At 57.9% G+C, this 17,900-nt stretch overlaps 2 protein-coding genes across 3 annotated transcripts in view; one reads left to right on the top strand and one right to left on the bottom strand.

Moving 5' to 3' along the window:
• The window catches only part of LOC122692473 (zinc finger protein 33B-like), a gene marked incomplete at its 3' end in the record, with an annotated part of 133,956 nt that overhangs the window by 85,264 nt on the left and 30,792 nt on the right, over positions 1-17,900 (top strand). The gene's annotated exons all lie outside the window — the stretch shown is intronic.
• SPACA6 (sperm acrosome associated 6) lies at positions 2,250-14,044 on the bottom strand. Of its 2 annotated transcripts, XM_043900072.1 has the most exons (10): positions 13,687-14,044; positions 11,853-12,082; positions 11,545-11,622; positions 5,287-5,355; positions 4,559-4,582; positions 3,752-3,829; positions 3,518-3,624; positions 3,436-3,438; positions 2,918-3,074; positions 2,250-2,825 (listed from the first exon to the last, which is right to left on the bottom strand). In XM_043900072.1, the coding sequence occupies exons 1-10, from the start codon at positions 13,752-13,754 to the stop codon at positions 2,611-2,613; spliced, it is 1,029 nt and encodes a 342-aa protein (XP_043756007.1). In that variant the 5' UTR covers positions 13,755-14,044; the 3' UTR covers positions 2,250-2,610. The 2 variants fall into 2 exon arrangements, 1 of the variants encoding a protein (XP_043756007.1); XR_006340663.1 differs by lacking the exons at positions 4,559-4,582; positions 5,287-5,355; positions 11,545-11,622; positions 11,853-12,082; positions 13,687-14,044 and having other exon boundaries at positions 2,250-3,619; positions 3,752-4,017.

The raw sequence follows: 17,900 nt of genomic DNA, 5'->3' as shown, positions 1-17,900 counted from the left end.
AAAACAGGGATAGGAATGCCGTGGGATGGGGTTGTTTTGAAGGTGGAATTTCTCAACTCCTCATTCAGGTACTATGGAGCACCTACTATGTGCTGGACACTGTCATTTCACTTAAATCATTCTTTGACTCAGTCAGTCAACCACAAAACACATTTACCAAGTTCCTATTCAATTCCACACACATTGTCAGGTTTGCAAATACTATTTGCAAAGTATTAAGAAGCTATTAAGAGTCTGAGTCTGCTTTCCAGGAACTCCTATTCCATTAAGCAAAGACAGTGTTATCCTTAGTTAAGAATTCTCAGAAACATAATCCATTAGTCCTTGGTAGCTCAGATGGTAAAGAATCTGCCTGCAATGCAGGAGACCTGAATTTGATCCCTGAGTCAGGAGGATCCCCTGGAGAAGGGAATGGCAACCCACTCCAGTATTCTTGTCTGGAGAATTCCATGGACAGACCACGGGGTCCCAAAGAGCCGAAGACAACTGAGCAACTAACAGGCACATAATAGTTTGTATCTCTTAATCCCCTGCGCCTGTCTTGAGGGTGCAGATTTTTGTCTGTTCTGATTTCTTCATTGTTGTGTTTACAGTGCCTTGAAAATGCCTGACACATAATAAACGCTCAGTAAATATTTTCTGATTGAAATGAATCAGTGAAAGGGAACATACTGGTGAAGAACACTATGAGGGAGCTTACCTTTTAGGTGGGGAATCCACAAAACCAAATTAAAAAATAAGTTTACATCAGGTCTGAGTGAATGCTGTGTGCAAGCTAAAATAGGGGGATGTCGAGATTTTCCAGGCTACCCAGTGGTTAGGACTCCAAACTTTCACTGCCAAGGGCCCAGATTCAATCCCTGGTCAGGGAAATAAGATCCCACAAGCCAGTCACACAAAAAATTAAAAAAAAAAAAAAAAATGGGGGGGCATCATGTGGGAGGAGGGGAGTAATCAGAGGTGTCATCTGAGCTGAGACCTGTAAAGTGAGAAGGAGGTGGCTTCGTGAGGATCAGAGAAATCTCATTTCAAGTAGGAAGGCCCAAATGCAAAGGCCCAGGGGCAGGACTGAGCTTTGTATGTTCCAGGGACCTGCAAAGAAGCCCAGTGGGTTAGAGAGTAAAGAGGAGGGTAATAGAGAAGGGAAGTCAGGCACACCAACATAGTGCCTCCCACAGAGTTGTCCTGAGGATCAAATAAGTTAATGAACATAAAGGCGGTTCAGGGGAAATCATAACTGAGTTAACTAGACAAAAAGGAGAAGAAACATTATTCTAGGAAGAAAATAGTATGTACCCTAGATCCTAGATAGAACAAGAAGAATAATGGTGAATAGAGGGGGTGCTTTGGAGACCTTGAGGGGAGGTGGATTTTGGCCCAGTGGCAATAGTGAGCCACTGAAGGGTTCTGAACAGAGGAGTGACCTGACCTGACAAACTTTAGAATATCACTCCAAGGATTGGAACTGACATATACACACTACTATATATAAAAGAGATAACTCATAAGAACCTACTGTACAGCACAGGGAACTTTACTCAATACTCTGTAATGACAAATATGGGGAAAGAACCTAAAACAGAGTGGATATGTGTATATGTATAACTGATTCACTTCGCTGGGCAGCAGAAACTAACCGACACCGTAAATCAACTATACTCCAGTAAAAATTAATCTAAAAAATTAAAACCTTAGCCAAAGTAGCCAAAAAACAAAACAAGAACACTCTGGCTGCTTCGTGGAGAATGGATTGCACTGGGACAAGGCTGAGCCCACTCTCAGCCAGGGAGACCAGTGTGAATACTGCTGCGGAGACCCAGACGACAGATGGTGGTGGACCACAGACAGGGAGCAACTCCATGAGATATTTAGGAATTATATATGAAAAGGCTGAGACTTGGAAATAGGCTGAGACATGGAGGAGAAATTAAATACAACTTAGGCTTCCAGTCGAGCAGCTGGGTGGATGGTGACGCCCTTGATGACAGCAAGAAAGTTTTGAGGGAGGATCAGGCTTTTGGGGCGACATGAAGGTCTTTATTTGAGGGTGACTGATGCAGGCGTAAACGTCCAGGACACTGCCGGAAATCTGGGGAGGGGCCTGGGCGTGCACCTAAAGCCCTCAGCACAGGGCCCTGCGCTGCCACAGCTGTGCCTCTCACCATCATTATGGGGGCATGTGCACCTGGGCATATGCCGCCCTTCCCCCTAAGTGGTTTGCAGCGATCACTTGCAACGATGAAATAATCTAGAGAGCCAAAATAGATTCTTTATTTTAAGGATGAAAATAGGATAAGAAGAGATACCTTTGTTAGTTGCCGCTGCAGTACCATCGAAAAAACATCCTGGGGAAACAAGGAGATGTTAGTATGTGGCGGGGGAAGAGGCTGGGGACCAGAAGTTTGGGTCCTGGAGCCTAGGTTCCAAAGGCGGGTGATAGGGCTTGGACTCTTGGATCTGAGAAGCCAGGGGCGGGGGCTTATGACTCCTGAGTAAGAGGGGGCTGGAGACTCGGAGTTCCGGATCTGAGGGAGGAGGGGCTGAGAAACCCAAACGTCCCAGTCTGAATAAAGAGAGAGCCGGAGGCTGGGGCTCCGGGGTCCCGGGGACTCACCACGTCAGCACGGTCACACTGGCTGATGCTAAGGCCACAAGGGCCGCGAGCAGGCACTGGTTGCCCGGCGTCAGAGCCCCGGGTGTGGCCAGCAGCTCGCCCAGGCTGGGCCTCCAGGGTTCGATCGTCTCCGCCTCCTGCGGCACCCACCGCAACACTTCCCGAAAAGAGACCTGGAGCTCGGTCTCCCCGCGCGGGGGCGGGCCCGTCACTGCGGGGACGCGCACGTCAGCCGGGCGCCAGCCCCGCCCCCGCCGCGCGGCCCCGCCTCCGTCCCGCCGCGCGGCCCCGCCCGGCCCGCACCGTTAAGAAAGAAGTAGAGCCGCGCCAGGGGGCGCTGGTCCTGCGTGATCACGCAAGAGAAGGTCCCGCGGTGCGTGGGCTGCACCGGCCGGATCCGCGCCAGGTAACCTTGGGCCCGCGGAATATCTCGGAAGTAGGTCGGGTCCTGAGTCCGGAGCTGCAGGACGCCCGGGCTGAAGCGGCGAGAGGCCGAGGGCGGCCGGCCCCGCCCCGAGCGCAGAAGAGATTCTCTCCGCCCTGACTCGCCAAACCGCTACGTGAAGCCCCGCCCTGAGCCAGGCCACGCCCCCGAGCCCCGGCCTCACCCTCTTATTCGCCGAGCGTTCACGCACGGCCCCGCCCCCTAGGCCTTGACTCCGCCTCGTGGGCCTAGTGTTTGCTCTCCCGCCTGAAACCCCTACGGATAACCCTCCCCTGGGCTCCGTCACTGCATTGGGAGCTTTGACCCTTACCCCCAAATGCCGGGACCCTCCCCTTGCACGAAGCTTGAGTCTAGACCGAGCCTCCTCGAATCCCACTCCCTGCCTCCTGACTCTCCATCCTCTAGTGAAGCATAAACCGCCTCCTAAAGCCCTTCACGCTGGCCCCGCCCCGACTCACACCTCCTGCGAACTTCCAGGAATAGGTGATCTCTTCCTTAGGCAGCTGGAAGTTCACAGTGCAAGAGAACATGGCCTGACGACCCCGAGTCACCGTCAGCTCCTGAACTGAAGACAGGTCTCGCGTCGCCACCTCGGCCCGCCCACGTCCGACCCCCCAACCCCAGCCCCTTCCTCGCTCAGCCCTCTCTTCCAGTTTTTCAGGTTTCTCACCCTTCAAGGCCACGCCCCTCACCTGGGCAGTCAAGCGGGAGATCGCAGACCTTGGAGTAGCATCCGCGGCACTGGAAACGCCGGGTGACCTCCTGGAGCCCTATGGGGTGGGAACGCTGGGTCCGGGGTCCATCTGCCTCCCCTAGCTAGGGTCCCTTCGGCCACCATCAGTTCAGTTCAGTCGCTCAGTCGTATCCGACTCTTTGCGACCCCATGAATCGCAGCACGCCAGGCCTCCCTGTCCGTCACCAGCTCCCGGAGTTTACTCAAACTCATGCCCATCGAATTGGTGATGCCATCCAGCCATCTCATCCTCTGTCGCCCCCTTCTCCTCCTGCCCCCAATCCCTCCCAGCAATGAGTCAACTCTTTGCATGAGGTGGCCAAAGTACTGGAGTTTCAGCTTCAGCATCAGTCATTCCAATGAACACCCAGGACTGATCTCCTTTAGGATGGACTGGTTGGATCTCCTTGCAGTCCAAGGGACTCTCAAGAGTCTTCTCCAACACCACAGTTGAAAAGCCCATAAGGTCTATTTAACTTCCCCGGGTTCTACCTGCTGGACAGAATCTGGACCCCGCCTTTCCCGCGCTCATTGGCTGGCTCTCATCACTCTCCAGCCTCTAGGATCCCTATTGGTTTGCCTTGGGTTTTTTTTTTTCGGACCCGCCTTTCGTGAGGTTTGTGAACAATGCCTGGTTTACTTACTCCTTTTCTCCTGGGCTCGCATTGGCCCCTTCGGATCAGAGGCCACCCAAGAGTCCCAGGTTTCGGCCCTTACCACCTCCCTCCCCGCCCCCGCAATTCTGAGCTTTGAATGACGTGCTTACCGCAGGGAGGAATGCAGGCCTGCACTGTGGAGAGAGAAGAAGCGTTACCACACTGTAAGTCGCGGCAGGTGCTCACCTGAAATTCCCCTAGAGGAAACGTTTCGGGGCCGGATGTATTCATTCCTCCAAGGGACCAGTGCCAGGTATGCCGCGCTCCACAAAAGGGGCGGGGCCAAGCCTGCAACTTCTCACCTGTAGGCGGGGCCAGGCCTGCGGTACTTCACCTGGGGACCCTGCCAGCCCTGCAACATTCCACTAAGACGTCAGGCACAAGCCTGCTGCTCGCACCCAGAAGGCAGGTCCAGCCCCGGTGTATTCCATCGAGCGGGACGGGCCTAGATCCTGGGCGATCATCGGAGGGGACAGAGCCTAATTAGGGGGCCCAATTAGAGGTGTGGTCAGGCTGGATTGTTGCCCACTAAGACGCCCGAGATGAAAGGAATCCTGTCACAGAGTGCCCAGGGTCAGACACAGATCCATGAAGAGGCCCGGGCTAGTCTGGGACAGGACTGTCCTACGAAGCGGTCCCAGCTACAGGTAACCTTGCATCAGAGGTGGGGCCGGACCCAGAGTAGTCCTAGCAGGGTAAGAGGCTGTGCCCAGAGTGACCCACAAGGGAAGCTCGGCTCGGAAATCAGGCCGGGAGGGTTGGCTTGATGGGAGTGCATGGAGGTCTCCGGAGTGGGGTTTTCTAATTGTGCCTGGGGGAAGGAGACAGTCTATTTTACCTTCCTTAAGCTGTAATATAATCTTCTGCATTTTCTCCGCAGCATGAAGAAAGGCAACCCGAAAGGACCCTGGAGGGTGGAGGGAGTCATTGTAGTAAAGACCCTTCCCCAAGGCTGCCGGAGCTCGACAGGCCTGGCTGTCATCATGTCTGTGCCCCTCCCCCAGCCCCTGCTATCTCCGGGACTCTGATATATGCCACATCCTCCTACTCTATCTATCTGGATGGTGGGCACACCCCCAAATCTCCTTCTGCTGCCTCGGACTAATCACTCTGACAGAACTCCTCTGCATCTGTGTTCTCTTGTTAAGGAGAAAAGGGAGGATAAAGGTCAAATTTCTCCCATGGCCTACGAGACCCTGTGTGGTCTGGCCTGTGGTCTTCCTCTTTGCATGCTAAGTTGCTTCAGTCTTGTCCAACTCTTTGCAACCCCGTGGACTGTAGCCCACCAGGTTCCTCTGTCCATGGAGATTCTCCAGGCAAGTATACTGGAGTGGGTTGCCATGTCCTCCTCCAGGGGATCTTCCTGACCCAGGGATGGAACCCGCAACTCTTGTCTCCTGCAATTCATTTCCCCTGATAAGGAAAGCATCATGTTCTCTACCACCTCAGGGCCTTTGCACATGCTGGCTTCAGTTTGCAGCACACCTCTCCCCCTACCCCTACTCATCCTTCCTGTCATACCTCATGTCACCTCCTTAGAGGTTTTCCCTGACCACAAATCTAAATTAATCCAGTCCCCTATTTTTGTCTCTAACAATACCCCATCTGTTCCATTCATAGCTCTCACCAGTTTGCAAATACATATATTCACATATACATAGTGAGCATTTAAGACTGTCTCTTAAGTAAGCAAACAAGTCCTTCTTTAGTGCTGTGTCCTCAGAAACCAGGAAAGGGCCCCGAGTCTTAGGAATAAGTATGTGTAGAATGAATTCCAGGATTCAACTGGAATGAGTACCACAGCTGGAAGCCTGGGGCCACAATCCATCCGCTGGATGTGTTATATTTGGCCTGGAAAGTGTTTTTAAAAAATGACCCAGTTGCTGTCATATAAAGTTTGGGAAAAGTCACATAAAATGTTTGGCATCCCTTTACGAAATCTGGAAGAGCTGTAACAGAGGCAGTATTTCCATGAGGCAGCAGCTGGCTGGAGCTTAGCAGCAGCCACCCACTTTAGACAGGGCACACACCCACTTATCCAGAGTTCCCAGTCTCTTCTTTTCTACCCCTCTTTCACTTTTTTGGAGAATGCAATGGCACCCCACTCCAGTACTCTTGCCTGGAAAATCCCACGGATGGAGGAGCCTGGTAGGTTGCGGTCCATAGGGTCTCTAAGAGTCGGACACGACTGAGCGACTGACTTCACTTTTCGCTTTCATGCATTGGAGAAGGAAATGGTGACCCACTCCAGTGGTCTTGCCTGGAGAATCCCAGGGATGGGGGAGCCTGGTGGGCTGATGTCTATGGGGTCGCACAGAGTCTGACATGACTAAAGTGACTTAGCAGTTCACTCTTTTTATGTTCTCTGCTCTTATGGATGTTTGAGTTTTCACCACTGTAATGGCCTTCAAAAAAAAAAAAAAAGGTTGGGGACTTTCTCAAAGTGGATGGTTGCAATGATTTACAGGTGGAGGTGGTTTTGGAAGTCAGAAATGTGGCAGGGTTTTGTTGTTGTTATTTAGTCGCTAAGTCAGGTCTGACTCTGTGACCCCGTGCACTGTAGCCTGCTGTGCTCCTCTGTCCATGGAATTTCTCAGGCAAGAATACTGAAATGGGCTACCATTTCCTTCTCCACGGGATCTTCCCCACCCAGGGATCGAACCTGTGTCTCCTGCACTGCAGGCAGATTCTTTACCGCTGAGCCCCCAGTACTGGTGGGGTGCTATGGGCTGAATTTCATCTCTTCCAAATTCATACGGTAAAGTCCTAAGCCCTAGTCCTTCAGAATGCAACTGTATTAGGAGATGGAATCTTAAGGAGGTAATGACATTAAAATGAGGTTTTCTTGGGTGCGCCTTAACCCAACATGACTGATTTCCTTGGAAGAGAAGGAAATCTGGACACAGACACAGAGAGAAGACAGTCATTCTGCAAGCCAAGGAGACAGGCCTCAGAAGAAACCCACCCTGCTGACACTGACACCTTTATCCTGGACTTCTAGGCTCCAAAACTGTGAGCAAATAAACTTCCTTTAGCTAAGCCACCCAGTCTCTGTTGTTTTTTTTTTTTTTTGTTACAGCAGCCCTAGCAAACTAATACATAGGGATTGCCAGTTGCCTCAAAATACCTATTTTCTCCTTAATAACATATCACCACGTTTCAGCAGAGAAAGCATCCCCACCCTGCCCCAGCTAAAAGACTACATTTACCAACCTCCACTGCAGCTAGCTGTGGTCATGTGACCTAGCTGTGGTCATGTGTCCAAGTTCTGATGGTTGAGATGTAAGTTTAAGTGTGATGTATGAGTCACAGAAAGTAGCCTTAAAAGAGATATGGTGCCATTTTATTGGCCCCTTTCCCCTTCTTTCATCCTGTTGCCTGAAACTTGGATTTGATGGCTGCTGCTCTGGCAGTTATATAGGACCATGAGGATAAGTAGTATACCCTAGGATGGTAAGGCAGAAAGCTGGAAGAGTACTGAGTCCCCAGGAAAATGGAGCTGCCATACCTCAAGTGCCTACCTCAAGACTTATTTTATATGGACAAAATAAACTTCTACCTGCTTAAGACATTGCAGCTTTTAACCTTAGGTTAAACCATACATAAAGGGAGGGAATTGAGGATTCTGATAAGAATCTGCTGAAGTAATGATCGTAGAAGTGATGGTAGAAGCTGGAGAGGGGGGGGGCTCTGAAGCCAGGAAGCAGGTGCACAATGAGGGGTCAAGGACTTAGCAGTCTCTCCTTGGCCACACGGCAGGCAGGAGCTGTGGTCTGGTGACGGCAGGATGGTCAGGAGGAATGTGGTCCGAGTAGCAGTGCTCGAATGAGAGGCCGGGATGATGTTGGAGAAGGCAGCCAAGGGATGTCTATGGGCCAAACCAAATGACTCTCGGGGGAGGCTGTGTGGGATATACCAAGTCAGCCATGGGGCAGGGGAGAAGCATGGGAGTCAAGTAGGGATGGAGCGAAATGTCCAAAGCGGCAAGAGGCAGGTTTGTGCTAACCACAAAGGGGCACGAGTTATAACGTTTCTCCTCCAAAGCGGTGCTTCACTGGGAGCCTCAACTTGCTGATCACCTGAATTTGAGTCCTCTCTCTTCCAACTATGCGCACACCTGTCTCACTTCCGTGCTACCCATCACACACACCCCTCCCTGCGTGACCTTGGCCGGGTATTTAACCTGCCTGATCCTTGGTTTCCTCGTTCATAAAATGGGGACAACATCGGTGTCTACTTCACAGCACTGGTGGTGAGGATTTCATGTCATACAATGTAAAAGCCTCCTCCTCCCAAACTATTTAATGAACATGATGGGATAATGTCTGTGTTATAGAAGAGTCAACTACTGGCATTATCTTCCCCTAATCTGAGATGGGGAAACCCAGGCACAGAGAGGTTAGGAAATTGGCCCAAGGTCACACAGCTAGATTGGAATCCATGTGGCCAAACTCCAGAGCCTCCACGGGTGGCCCCTATCTGCAGTACACACACTGCCCTCAACACCACTCTAACAGTGTCAGCGGCCACCACCGGGAGCCACTCTGAGTCCACCTGTCCCCAGGAGTCATCCTGATTCTTCCCATCCTCATCACCCTACATAAGTCTGGTCCAGACATCCCCTGGGTCCATCCAGGGGAGCTCCAACTTCCCCATCTGGAAAATGGGGCTAAAAACTCCACCTCACAGGGCTGGTACAAGGACATCCTTTGGGAGGATTATTAACATAAATCACTTTTTGCAGTCACAGCATCTTCCATGCAAGGGGCTGGTTCATCTCAGCCCCCACCAACCATCACAACAGGTTCAAGTCACCACTGACTGTCTCCTCCCTGGACTTTCTGCTTCTGCCCTTGACCCACACGACCTTAGTCAGAACCCTTCCTTCCTTAAAAATCCTCCAAAGGGTTTCCCCACATCAAGAGCAACAGCTGAAGTGATCTTTGGGTATGAGCTGGAAAGAGGGGGTCCTCTGGCTGAAGTTGGCTTGGGGACGCACCCTAGTGGTTCCCCAAGTGTGTTCCCAGAACAGCAGCAGCAGCACCTGGGAACTTGTTAGACATGTCCATTTCTGGGCCCTACCTCAGACCTAAGGGTCAGAAACAGAGGGTGGGGCCCAGGAGCCTACATTTTAATAAGGTTCCAGGAGATTCTGACATACACTGTGGGGCTGGAGAACCATTAGCCTACATGGTCCACTCCAGCCCCACTGGCCCCAGGGCCTTTGCACTGGCTCTTCCCACCACCTGGAAGCTCTCTCCCCAGGTCACCTGCACAGCTCTCTCCGTTCCCCTCATTCTAGTCTTTGCACAACTGGATCTTTTTCATTTGCACCTCCCCTGATGAACCTGTTTAGTAAAATGATCACCCCACAGGTCACCCCCTCTTTTCCTCCCCCTTTTGTTTCCCTCCATAGCATGGATCACCAGCTGACATCTATGGCATTTCACTGATTACGCCTAATAATGCAAGCAACCTGAGGGCAGGTGGCTTGCAGTTTGGGTCACAGCTGTGTCCCTGGTGGTGTTCTTGGCACAGTCAATAAATACCCATGGAACGTAAAGGCCCAGCTTCTCCTGGCCCCCAGACTCTCCCTCCAGTCCATCCTCCATATGGCCCCTGAGGGTCTTTCTACACCCTGAGCTGACCCTGCCCTTCCCTGGCTCACAGCCCTGTTCCTTCGGGACAGTCTCAAATCTCCCCGACTCCCAGTTGAACCCTGGATGTCCCCCAGGCCCCTTGCAGTCACTACATCCTGCCCATCTACCCCTACTCCTGCTCTTCCTCCCAGACTCCCGCATCCCAGAGATGACCACTGCCTCCTCAGGCACAGAGCCAGCCCCGGCACACAGTCCCAAACCCCTCTCCCTGAACAGCTCATCAGACCCAGGCCTGGTCCTCTCTTCTCCGCCTGCACAGATTCCCCGCCGCAGGTCTGGCCTCCTTCACCACAGCCTCCACCCTGGGCCTCCCGGCCTCCACTCCCTCCCCTGCTCCAGTTGGTCCCACACGCTGCCCTAGGGGGTCTTCTGCACCCAGAACAGGACTTGTTTCTGCTCTTTTTGAAACCTTCTGACGTAGGGGAGAAGGGCATCTCCCGGAATTCTCCCCGCACCCCCCAGCTCTGAGTTCCTCAGCTCTCCCTTTGTGGGTGGGGGAATCTGCAGCTGAAGTCTTCTCCATGCTGCACAACCCCCCACCCTGCCCTGGGAGCCCCCCTGATGGATGGGAACCTCCTCATGTTTGGGGATAATGTTGGTCAAAAAGTTTGGAGGCAAGAGTAGGAAGCAAAAGAAGTAACAGAAAAGAGATGTAGAAATGTGTGCAGCCCCCAGACCATGGACACGGCCATGAATGCTCCCCCACCCATGGTTCCAGTCTCCAGCATGTGGGGCTGGGGGTTGGGGGGAGTCCTGTGTGACATGACCACGGCAGCCTGGTGTGATCACTGCTCACACTGGCCCTTGGCCACGAGGGTCACCCCAGCCCTGTGGTCCCTTCACGCTGTCACACGCGTGTGTTTCTCATTCCCTCGAGGTTGTCACATGTGCGTGTCTCCCCAATGATCTTCTCCCTCCCTGCTCCCACCTGTCTTCCGGCCCCCTGGCCCCCTGATAGACTCCATAGGTCAAAGACGTGGAACCACTTTGCTAACTGTAGGGAATACGTTTTATCCTAAAGGAAGCTCTCCTCCCTGAAGTCTGTCTCCATGCTGGAGCCCCCTCCATCTCACTGAGTTCCCATGCCTTGCAGGAAGGCAAAGCCCTTGTCCCCTTTCTCAGATGGGCAAGTTGAGGCCTGAAGTTGGGGACAGGGGCAGTGATGCATCCAGAATCTCACAGCCAGGGAGAGGGCAAGCCACACAGGGAGGACAGGCTTTCACCTCCCCGAGCCCCACTGGCCTCAGACTCTCAAGTTCCTTCTGCCCTGAACCCACCAGGCCCTGCCCGTCTCTGCTCCCTGACAAGGTCACCCAGCTTCCTTGGCGTCCTACCATCAAAGATCACTGTCACATTCTGGGCTTTCTCCCCCCTGCCCCCGCCCGCCAAAGGCTCAGACATCCATCTCCCAGCGCTGCGGACCCCGCCCCACTCACCCTGGGCGGCGGCCATCTCCTGTAGGGAGTGGGTCATCTGGGTGAAGGCATCGTGCAGCTGGCCCCTCTCCTCGTAGTCTGGCGGTGGGAGGCAGGGGCTGGGGGGAACCACTTCCCCCGGCACCACGGCCCTGAGGTGGTCATCCCTCGGTCTCCGATCTCTGCTCCCCACGCCTCCATTCTCCCATCTCTGCGTCTCTGTCCCTCTCAAGTCTCTCCAGGCCTCTCGGGTCCCTCCCTCTGTGTACCCCCGGTTCCCCCCCCCCCCCACTGGGGAGGATGCTGGGGAGGGGGTGCGGCCTCCTCACTGATCTCAGTGTCCAGCAGCCCCTTAAAGGCGTCTGCGAAGGCCTCCTCACACTTCCCGAGGTCGGGGCTGTCCAGGCCGATGAAGATCTGGCAAATCTGGAGGCGCTCCTCGTAAGACGTGAAGCAGAGGAGACAGGCCCAGGCCGAGGCATCGAAGACCGCGAGGGCCGCCAGGGAGGGCAGGATGGCGCTCCAAGGGGCCAGCCAGGCCATGGCAGAGGGTCGCAGCCTGGAGGAGAAGCTGGTGACTTTTGTGAGGTCACTGTGGTGCGGGGGAGGGGCTCAAGATGCAGGGGTCAGAGGTCAGGTCTCAGTCACCAATCCAATGTCAGGCTCCCCCACCCCGTGGGGGTTTTCAGGGAGCAAGGGGACAGGGGTTCAGGCCGGCAAGCCCCAGGCTGGTGGTTGGGCCGGACGCCAGGCTCCCAAGAACCTCACCTGTGACCCTGGACGTCCTCACAGGTTAAAGGGTCTCAGGGACGCAGAGGCCGGCAGTGCATTGTGGTGGGGGGGGCCTGCCAGGCCCTAGGGTGGGGGCGCGGTGCCAGAGAAATGAACATGGCACAGAGACGCCGTAAGGGCCCGAAAGATGGAAACTGGGCCACAGAGAGACACCGGGAGGTCAGAGATCCAGAAAGCACCATAAGAGACTAATGCAGACAGAGTTTCAGAGGCCACTGCACAGAGGCCCAGTGGAGATGGAGAGACAGAGAAAGCCAAGCAGAGATTTCCGGATGGGAGAGAAACTCCCTGAAGGAAAGGGGAGAAAGGACAGGGACGAGGACAGGAGGGACAGGCCTGCTTCTCTCCCAGGGTCCCTGCGGCAGCCCCCCCCTCCCCAGCCTGGCCGGGTGGGGCAAGGGACCGGGGTCCAGGGGTCCCCGCCGGGCCGTCCCGTGCAGGGCGCAGCCTGGGGAAAGCTAGGAGGCCGTATAGTGATCTCCGTGGGTGTCCTCCTCAACTATACAACCTCCTACCTCAGCCCGGGGGGCGCGGCAGGTGGACAGACAGACGGATGGACGGACAGACGGGGGCCAGGGAGGGCGGGGAGGGCCGGGGAGGCCCCAGCCGCGATGGTGAGCCCCCGACACGGACCCACAGACACGAGCTTGTGTGCGGCGAAGGCCCCGCAAGGTCGGTTCTACGGGTGGGTGCCAGGACCCAGGAATCCGGGCCCCCGGCCCCCTCCTCCCCAAGGAACCCAGGAGTCAGTCTCTCGGCCCCTTCCTCCCCGAAGATCCCCGGAATCCAGGCCCCCTAGCTCCCACTGCTCCCTGAGATTCAAAAGTCCAAGTCCTCAAGCCCCTCTTCTCCCTAGGGGACCCAGGAGGCCAGGTCCCCGGCCCCTCCCTCAGACCCGGGAATCCAGCCAGGCCTGTCTCCTTTGGAGAAGACGCAGCCCGGCTTCCTGGATCCCCGGTCCGAGGGAACCTCACCAGTTTCAGAGTTTGGCCACTTGGGCCAGCTCCCTCCCTCCCTACCTGTCAGATAATCGGAAATTTCAGGAGCGGGGCGGAGGCCGCCCAGGGGCTATAAACCGGCATGAAAGCCTGTCTGGGTATCTGCTCCTCTCTCACCCCTGCTTTTGGCCTTTCACCAAGTACCACACTGACAACTGGGATGCCTGCGCGCGGATGCCGCCCCAGGCCTGTGTCATCTCTCCGGCGGGGCGCGAGGTGCCATCGGCACCCCCATTTCGCAGGTGGGAAGGCTGAGCCCCAGCCAGCCGTAGGGTGGGGTGGCGGGGTGTGGGGGAGGAGTGGGAGGGGCCAGGCCTTCCAGGCAAGAGGGCCCAGCGCCCGCCCTCCCCAGCCCGGGGCTGAGACAGTGCACCTGAGAACCTCCGCCTCGGTCCAGGGCTCCGGCGGTCTTGCTCCCGCCGTCTCCCGCTCCAGCTCCATCTTCCCGGTCCTCTCTCCCGGTCCGGCCCGCTCGCCCTCGGCCTCACCTGGCCCCCGTCTCCTGCAGCCTCCGTGTGCTCCTCCCCGGCTCTGCACTGCCCATCCGCGCCTCCCCCCGCGCGCGGCCGTCCCCGGCTCGCAGGGGCCTTTCTCGGGCCGTGTCTCTCCGCCCTCCCCCGCCTCGCGCTCTCTCCTCTCCTCCTTTCTGCTTCTTTCCCTTTCCCTCCGGTCTTGCCCCCTCCCCTGCTCCGCACCCCTCCCTCTGTCTTTGTCCCTCTTCTCTCGTCTCTCCCTCGATTTCCCCGTCTCACTCTCCTCTCCTCCCCCCCTTTTCCCCCCTGCCTGCCTCCCTCCCCCGTCTCTCCATCTCCCGGCCTCCTTCTCCCCCTCCGTCTCCCTCCTAGCCTCTCTCTCTCTTTCTCCTTCTCTCCCTCCCGGGTCTCTCGCCTCCCTCCCTACCCCCCCCCCCCCTTTCTCCTTCCTTCTCTCCCTCCCCCTCGCCGCAGCTCGGAGCCAGGTCTGGAGCTGGGGGTGGGGTGGGGGTGGTTCGCGCAGGGGCCCAGGGCCGGGGTAGCGACCTGCTGGGGAGGCGGGGAGGCGCGGAGGGGCGGGGGAGGCCGGGGGGAAGGGCGGAGGTGGGGGGGCCCAGGGACGGGTCCGCGGACCCCGCTCGCATCCCGCTTCCCTCCTTCCCGGCCTCCCCGACCCTCCGGCGGGGGCGCGAGCCGGGCCAAGGTGGGGAGGAAGGGGAAGGGAGGAGGCGGCCCCCGCCCCCCCGCCCCCCCCAACCTGGCCCGGAGCCCAGGCCCGGGCTCCCAGCATGCCCCGGGGCTGCCGGGGGCCTGGGGAGGGGGTGCGAGCCGAGGGAAGCCGAGCGTCCTCAGGGTTCGCGGGGCCGCAGCATCGCCCCGCGGCTTCGGCTCGTCTCTACTGGGGAAACTGAGGCCCGCAGAGAGGGGAGGGCGTGGGGTGGTCAGGACCCGCTCGAGGTCACCGCACCGGGCCTCGGTGGAGACGCGGACTCCCCGGGCCCGCAGTCCCGACCCGGGGAAAGGGTTGGCGCGGGACTTCGCCCAGGTCTGGGCCCCCCTCCCCCTCCCCGCAGACCCTGGGGAGCCCCCAAGGGTCAGAGAGCAGACCCAAACAGTCTGGCACCATGGCAACCAGTGGCCCCGCCCCCTTAACCCCCAGAGGGCTGGACTCCAGCTGGGGCCAAAGAAGAGGAGGTGGGGACGCCTGGGTTCGCGGGAGGAAGGGTCTGGGGGCCCGAACTCCGGGGTTTCGTGGAGCATCGGGGGGCTGGAATGTGGACGCGCAGCCCCTCCCTCCCCGCCCAGGGCTGAGGGAAGAAGAGGCTGCAGGCCCAGACTCCACGGTCCGGGGCTAAAAAAGGGGGCTGGGGGTTCGGACGCTGGAATTCTGCGGGAGGGGCCGGGTCGCGGACGCACCGGTCTGAGGGAGGAGGGGGCCAGGGCCTGGAATCCCGGTCCCCAAGGGAGTCTGGACGCTGGGCCTCTCCTGCGCCAGACATCCCCTGCCCCCGCCGCTGACCCTGGCCTGTCTGGCAGCCCAGACAACCTCCCCCTCCTCGGCAGCCCCCTCCCACTGGCACGGCTCACCCTTGACCCCTCAGAGCCCCGCAGCCCCTTCCCTGCCCCTCCCCCGCCCCTCCAGCCAGACGTTAACCCTTCCGCGGCCAGAGGCACCTCCAGAGCCAGCCTCTCCCTCGAGCTCCCCTGAGGGCGCAGGAGGGCATCCCTCCCGAGTCTCCTCCGGTCCCGAGCCTCGCCAGCTACCCCAGCCCCATCTCTCCCCTCCCAGTGGAATCCAGGAGGTGCTCCTGGCCCGCTCCTCCTCCAGAACCCCAGAATCCAAGCCCCCGAATCCCCACCTCCAAGGATTCGGGACTCTGGGTCCCCAGCCCCCTCCTCCTCCTCCTCCTCCAGGAACCCAGAAATCCAGGGACCCTGGATCCGGGCCCCGGGTCCCACGCCACTCCCTCTCGGTAGACTCACGGCTCCACCGCTCCCGCGTCGGGGGAAGGGTCTCGGCGGGCAGCCCCCCGGGGCCGGGCCGAGCCGGGCCCCTCTGCTGCCGCCGCCGCCGCCGCCGCCAGCTCTCCATCCTCTCCCCGCCTTCGCCGCCCGACGGCCTCTCCCCTTCCTCCCGGCGTCCCCGCCATCCTCCTTGCCTCCTCCCCGACTCCCGCTGGCCTGGGCCTCCTCCCGGTTCTGCGGGCCCGGCTCCCCCGCCTGGGACCCCGCCGGACCAGCCCCCTACCCAGGGGGCCCCCGCCCCGGCCCCTCCCCACCGCCCGGCCCAGTCCGGCCTGGCTTCCACCACCACCGGCTCCCCCCGCCCCGCCCCTGCCCCGGAGCTGGCCCCGGTCCAGGGGAAAAAATTCCATCCAGCCCCGGGGAGGAGGGAGCGGGGCGGGGGAGGGAGTGGGGCGGGGAGGCCGGGCCGGGGAGCGTGACGCAGGGAGGAGGGAAGGGACAAAAGGGGCCGGGAGGCGGCAGGGTGAGCCGGCGGCGCTCCCGCTCCTCCCTCCCTCCCTCCTCCCTGGGCCGGGGCCGGTTCTCTGCTTTCCGCTTTCTTTCGTCCCCTCCACCTCTCCTCCCTTTCCTTCACTATGCCTGCCTCCTCCTGGCCCTGTGCTCCCCCCAACCCCCCGCCCCCGTGTCTCCGTCTCCGCGTCTCTCTTTCTCCTTACATCACTCACCCCCAACCCCCCCCGCAATCAGGGTCTTCTCCTCTCCCCGCTCTGTCTCCCCCTTTCTGCTCTCCCAGCCTCTTTCCCCTCCCTACGCTTCGGTCTCTCCAGCCACCCACCCACTGGGGGACAGAAAGGTGAATCAGACCCAGATCTGCCCTTGCAGACGGAGCTCACAGTCTGATGGAGGAGACAGACCCAGACGCAGACAGTTCCAATCCTGGGCGATCGGGGTATGACGAAGGGAGGGACCAGCGGCTTGTGGGAGCTCCGGGGTAGGGGGCAGGAATCCTTTCAGCTGGCGACAGCCGAAAGGGCCTCCAGACAAGGCGGTGGTTGTGACCTCCAAGAACTAGGAGAAGTTAGATCTGAATTGTGAGAGAGAGAGAGAGAGGGAGAGAGAGGCGGCCGAAAGGGCGTTGCAGGCGGAGGGCACAGCTGAAGCAGAGGCCCAAAGGAAACCAGGGGCCGATTCTGGGAGAAGGGCAGGCGGTCAAGTCTGATGGGAACTCCCGAGCCTGCAAGAGGAGGCTGAGGTGGTGGGCGGGGCCAGGTGCCCAGCGCTTGGCTGTCCGGGGGCGGGGGAACTCCCCCTTGTGGGTGTCTGAGAGCAAAGGGAGGGGCAGGGTCAGATTTGGGGTGTCAGAGCGATCCCTCTGGGGCCTGTGGGGGATGAGTTGGGGCGAAGAGACTGCTGGAGGCTGGTGAGGCGGTTGCTTGATCCGAAGCTGGGACCCTGGGGACCCAGAGGAGGGGGCGGGGCAGAGAATGTGAGGAGGGTGATGAGGATGGAAGGGGTGAGGAAGATGCAACAATCAGAAGCCTGGCCCTGAGACTGGCAGGGACAGGAGTTGTTCTGGATGGGGAACCAGAGGGAGAAGGGGGTGCAGAAGAGGGCAGGTGCTGTGTGCCGATTGGGACCTAGTGGACAGTAGGGGCCAGAGGACATATTGAGGACTTATTGAGGCAGTGGTGAGTGTAAAGTCCTGGGGTCCCAGCAGTGAAAAATGCCATCTCCTCCTGCCCTGTCCCTGACCACCCACTCCTCTCTGGGGACAGCTCATGCTTACCAGTTTCTTTTGTATCTTTCCAGAAGAATATTCTTTTGTACTTGCATATGAAGAAGGCAATGGCAACCCACTCCAGTACTCTTGCCTGGAAAATCCCATGGATGGAGGAGCCTGGTAGGCTGCAGTCCATGGGGTCGCTAAGAGTTGGACATGACTGAGCAACTTCACTTTCACTTTTTACTTTCATGCATTGGGAAGGAAATGGCAACCCACTCCAGTGTTCTTGCCTGGAGAATCCCAGGGACGGGGGAGCCTGGTGGGCTGCCCTCTATGGGGTCACACAGAGTCAGATACGACTGAAGCGACTTAGCAGCAGCAGCAGTTCTTGCGTATCAGGCTTCCCTTATGGCTCAGCTGGTAAAG

The sequence above is a fragment of the Cervus elaphus genome, chromosome 4, assembly GCF_910594005.1.
Source record: "Cervus elaphus chromosome 4, mCerEla1.1, whole genome shotgun sequence".
NCBI classification, from domain to species: domain Eukaryota; kingdom Metazoa; phylum Chordata; class Mammalia; order Artiodactyla; family Cervidae; genus Cervus; species Cervus elaphus.
Note: the sequence above shows the minus strand (reverse complement) of the source record. Positions and strands in the feature narration are given on the sequence as shown.

Bases quoted from the DNA above. Each gene is read 5' to 3' on its own strand.
- SPACA6 (XM_043900072.1), bottom strand. From the start codon at position 13,754: ATGGAGCTGGAGCGGGAGACGGCGGGAGCAAGACCGCCGGAGCCCTGG. The intron at 11,623-11,852 runs GTGAGGAGGCCG...TCCCACCGCCAG, and splicing joins GCTGCTGGACACTGAGATCA to ACTACGAGGAGAGGGGCCAG. The intron at 4,583-5,286 runs GTAAAATAGACT...CTCTCTCCACAG, and splicing joins TATATTACAGCTTAAGGAAG to TGCAGGCCTGCATTCCTCCC.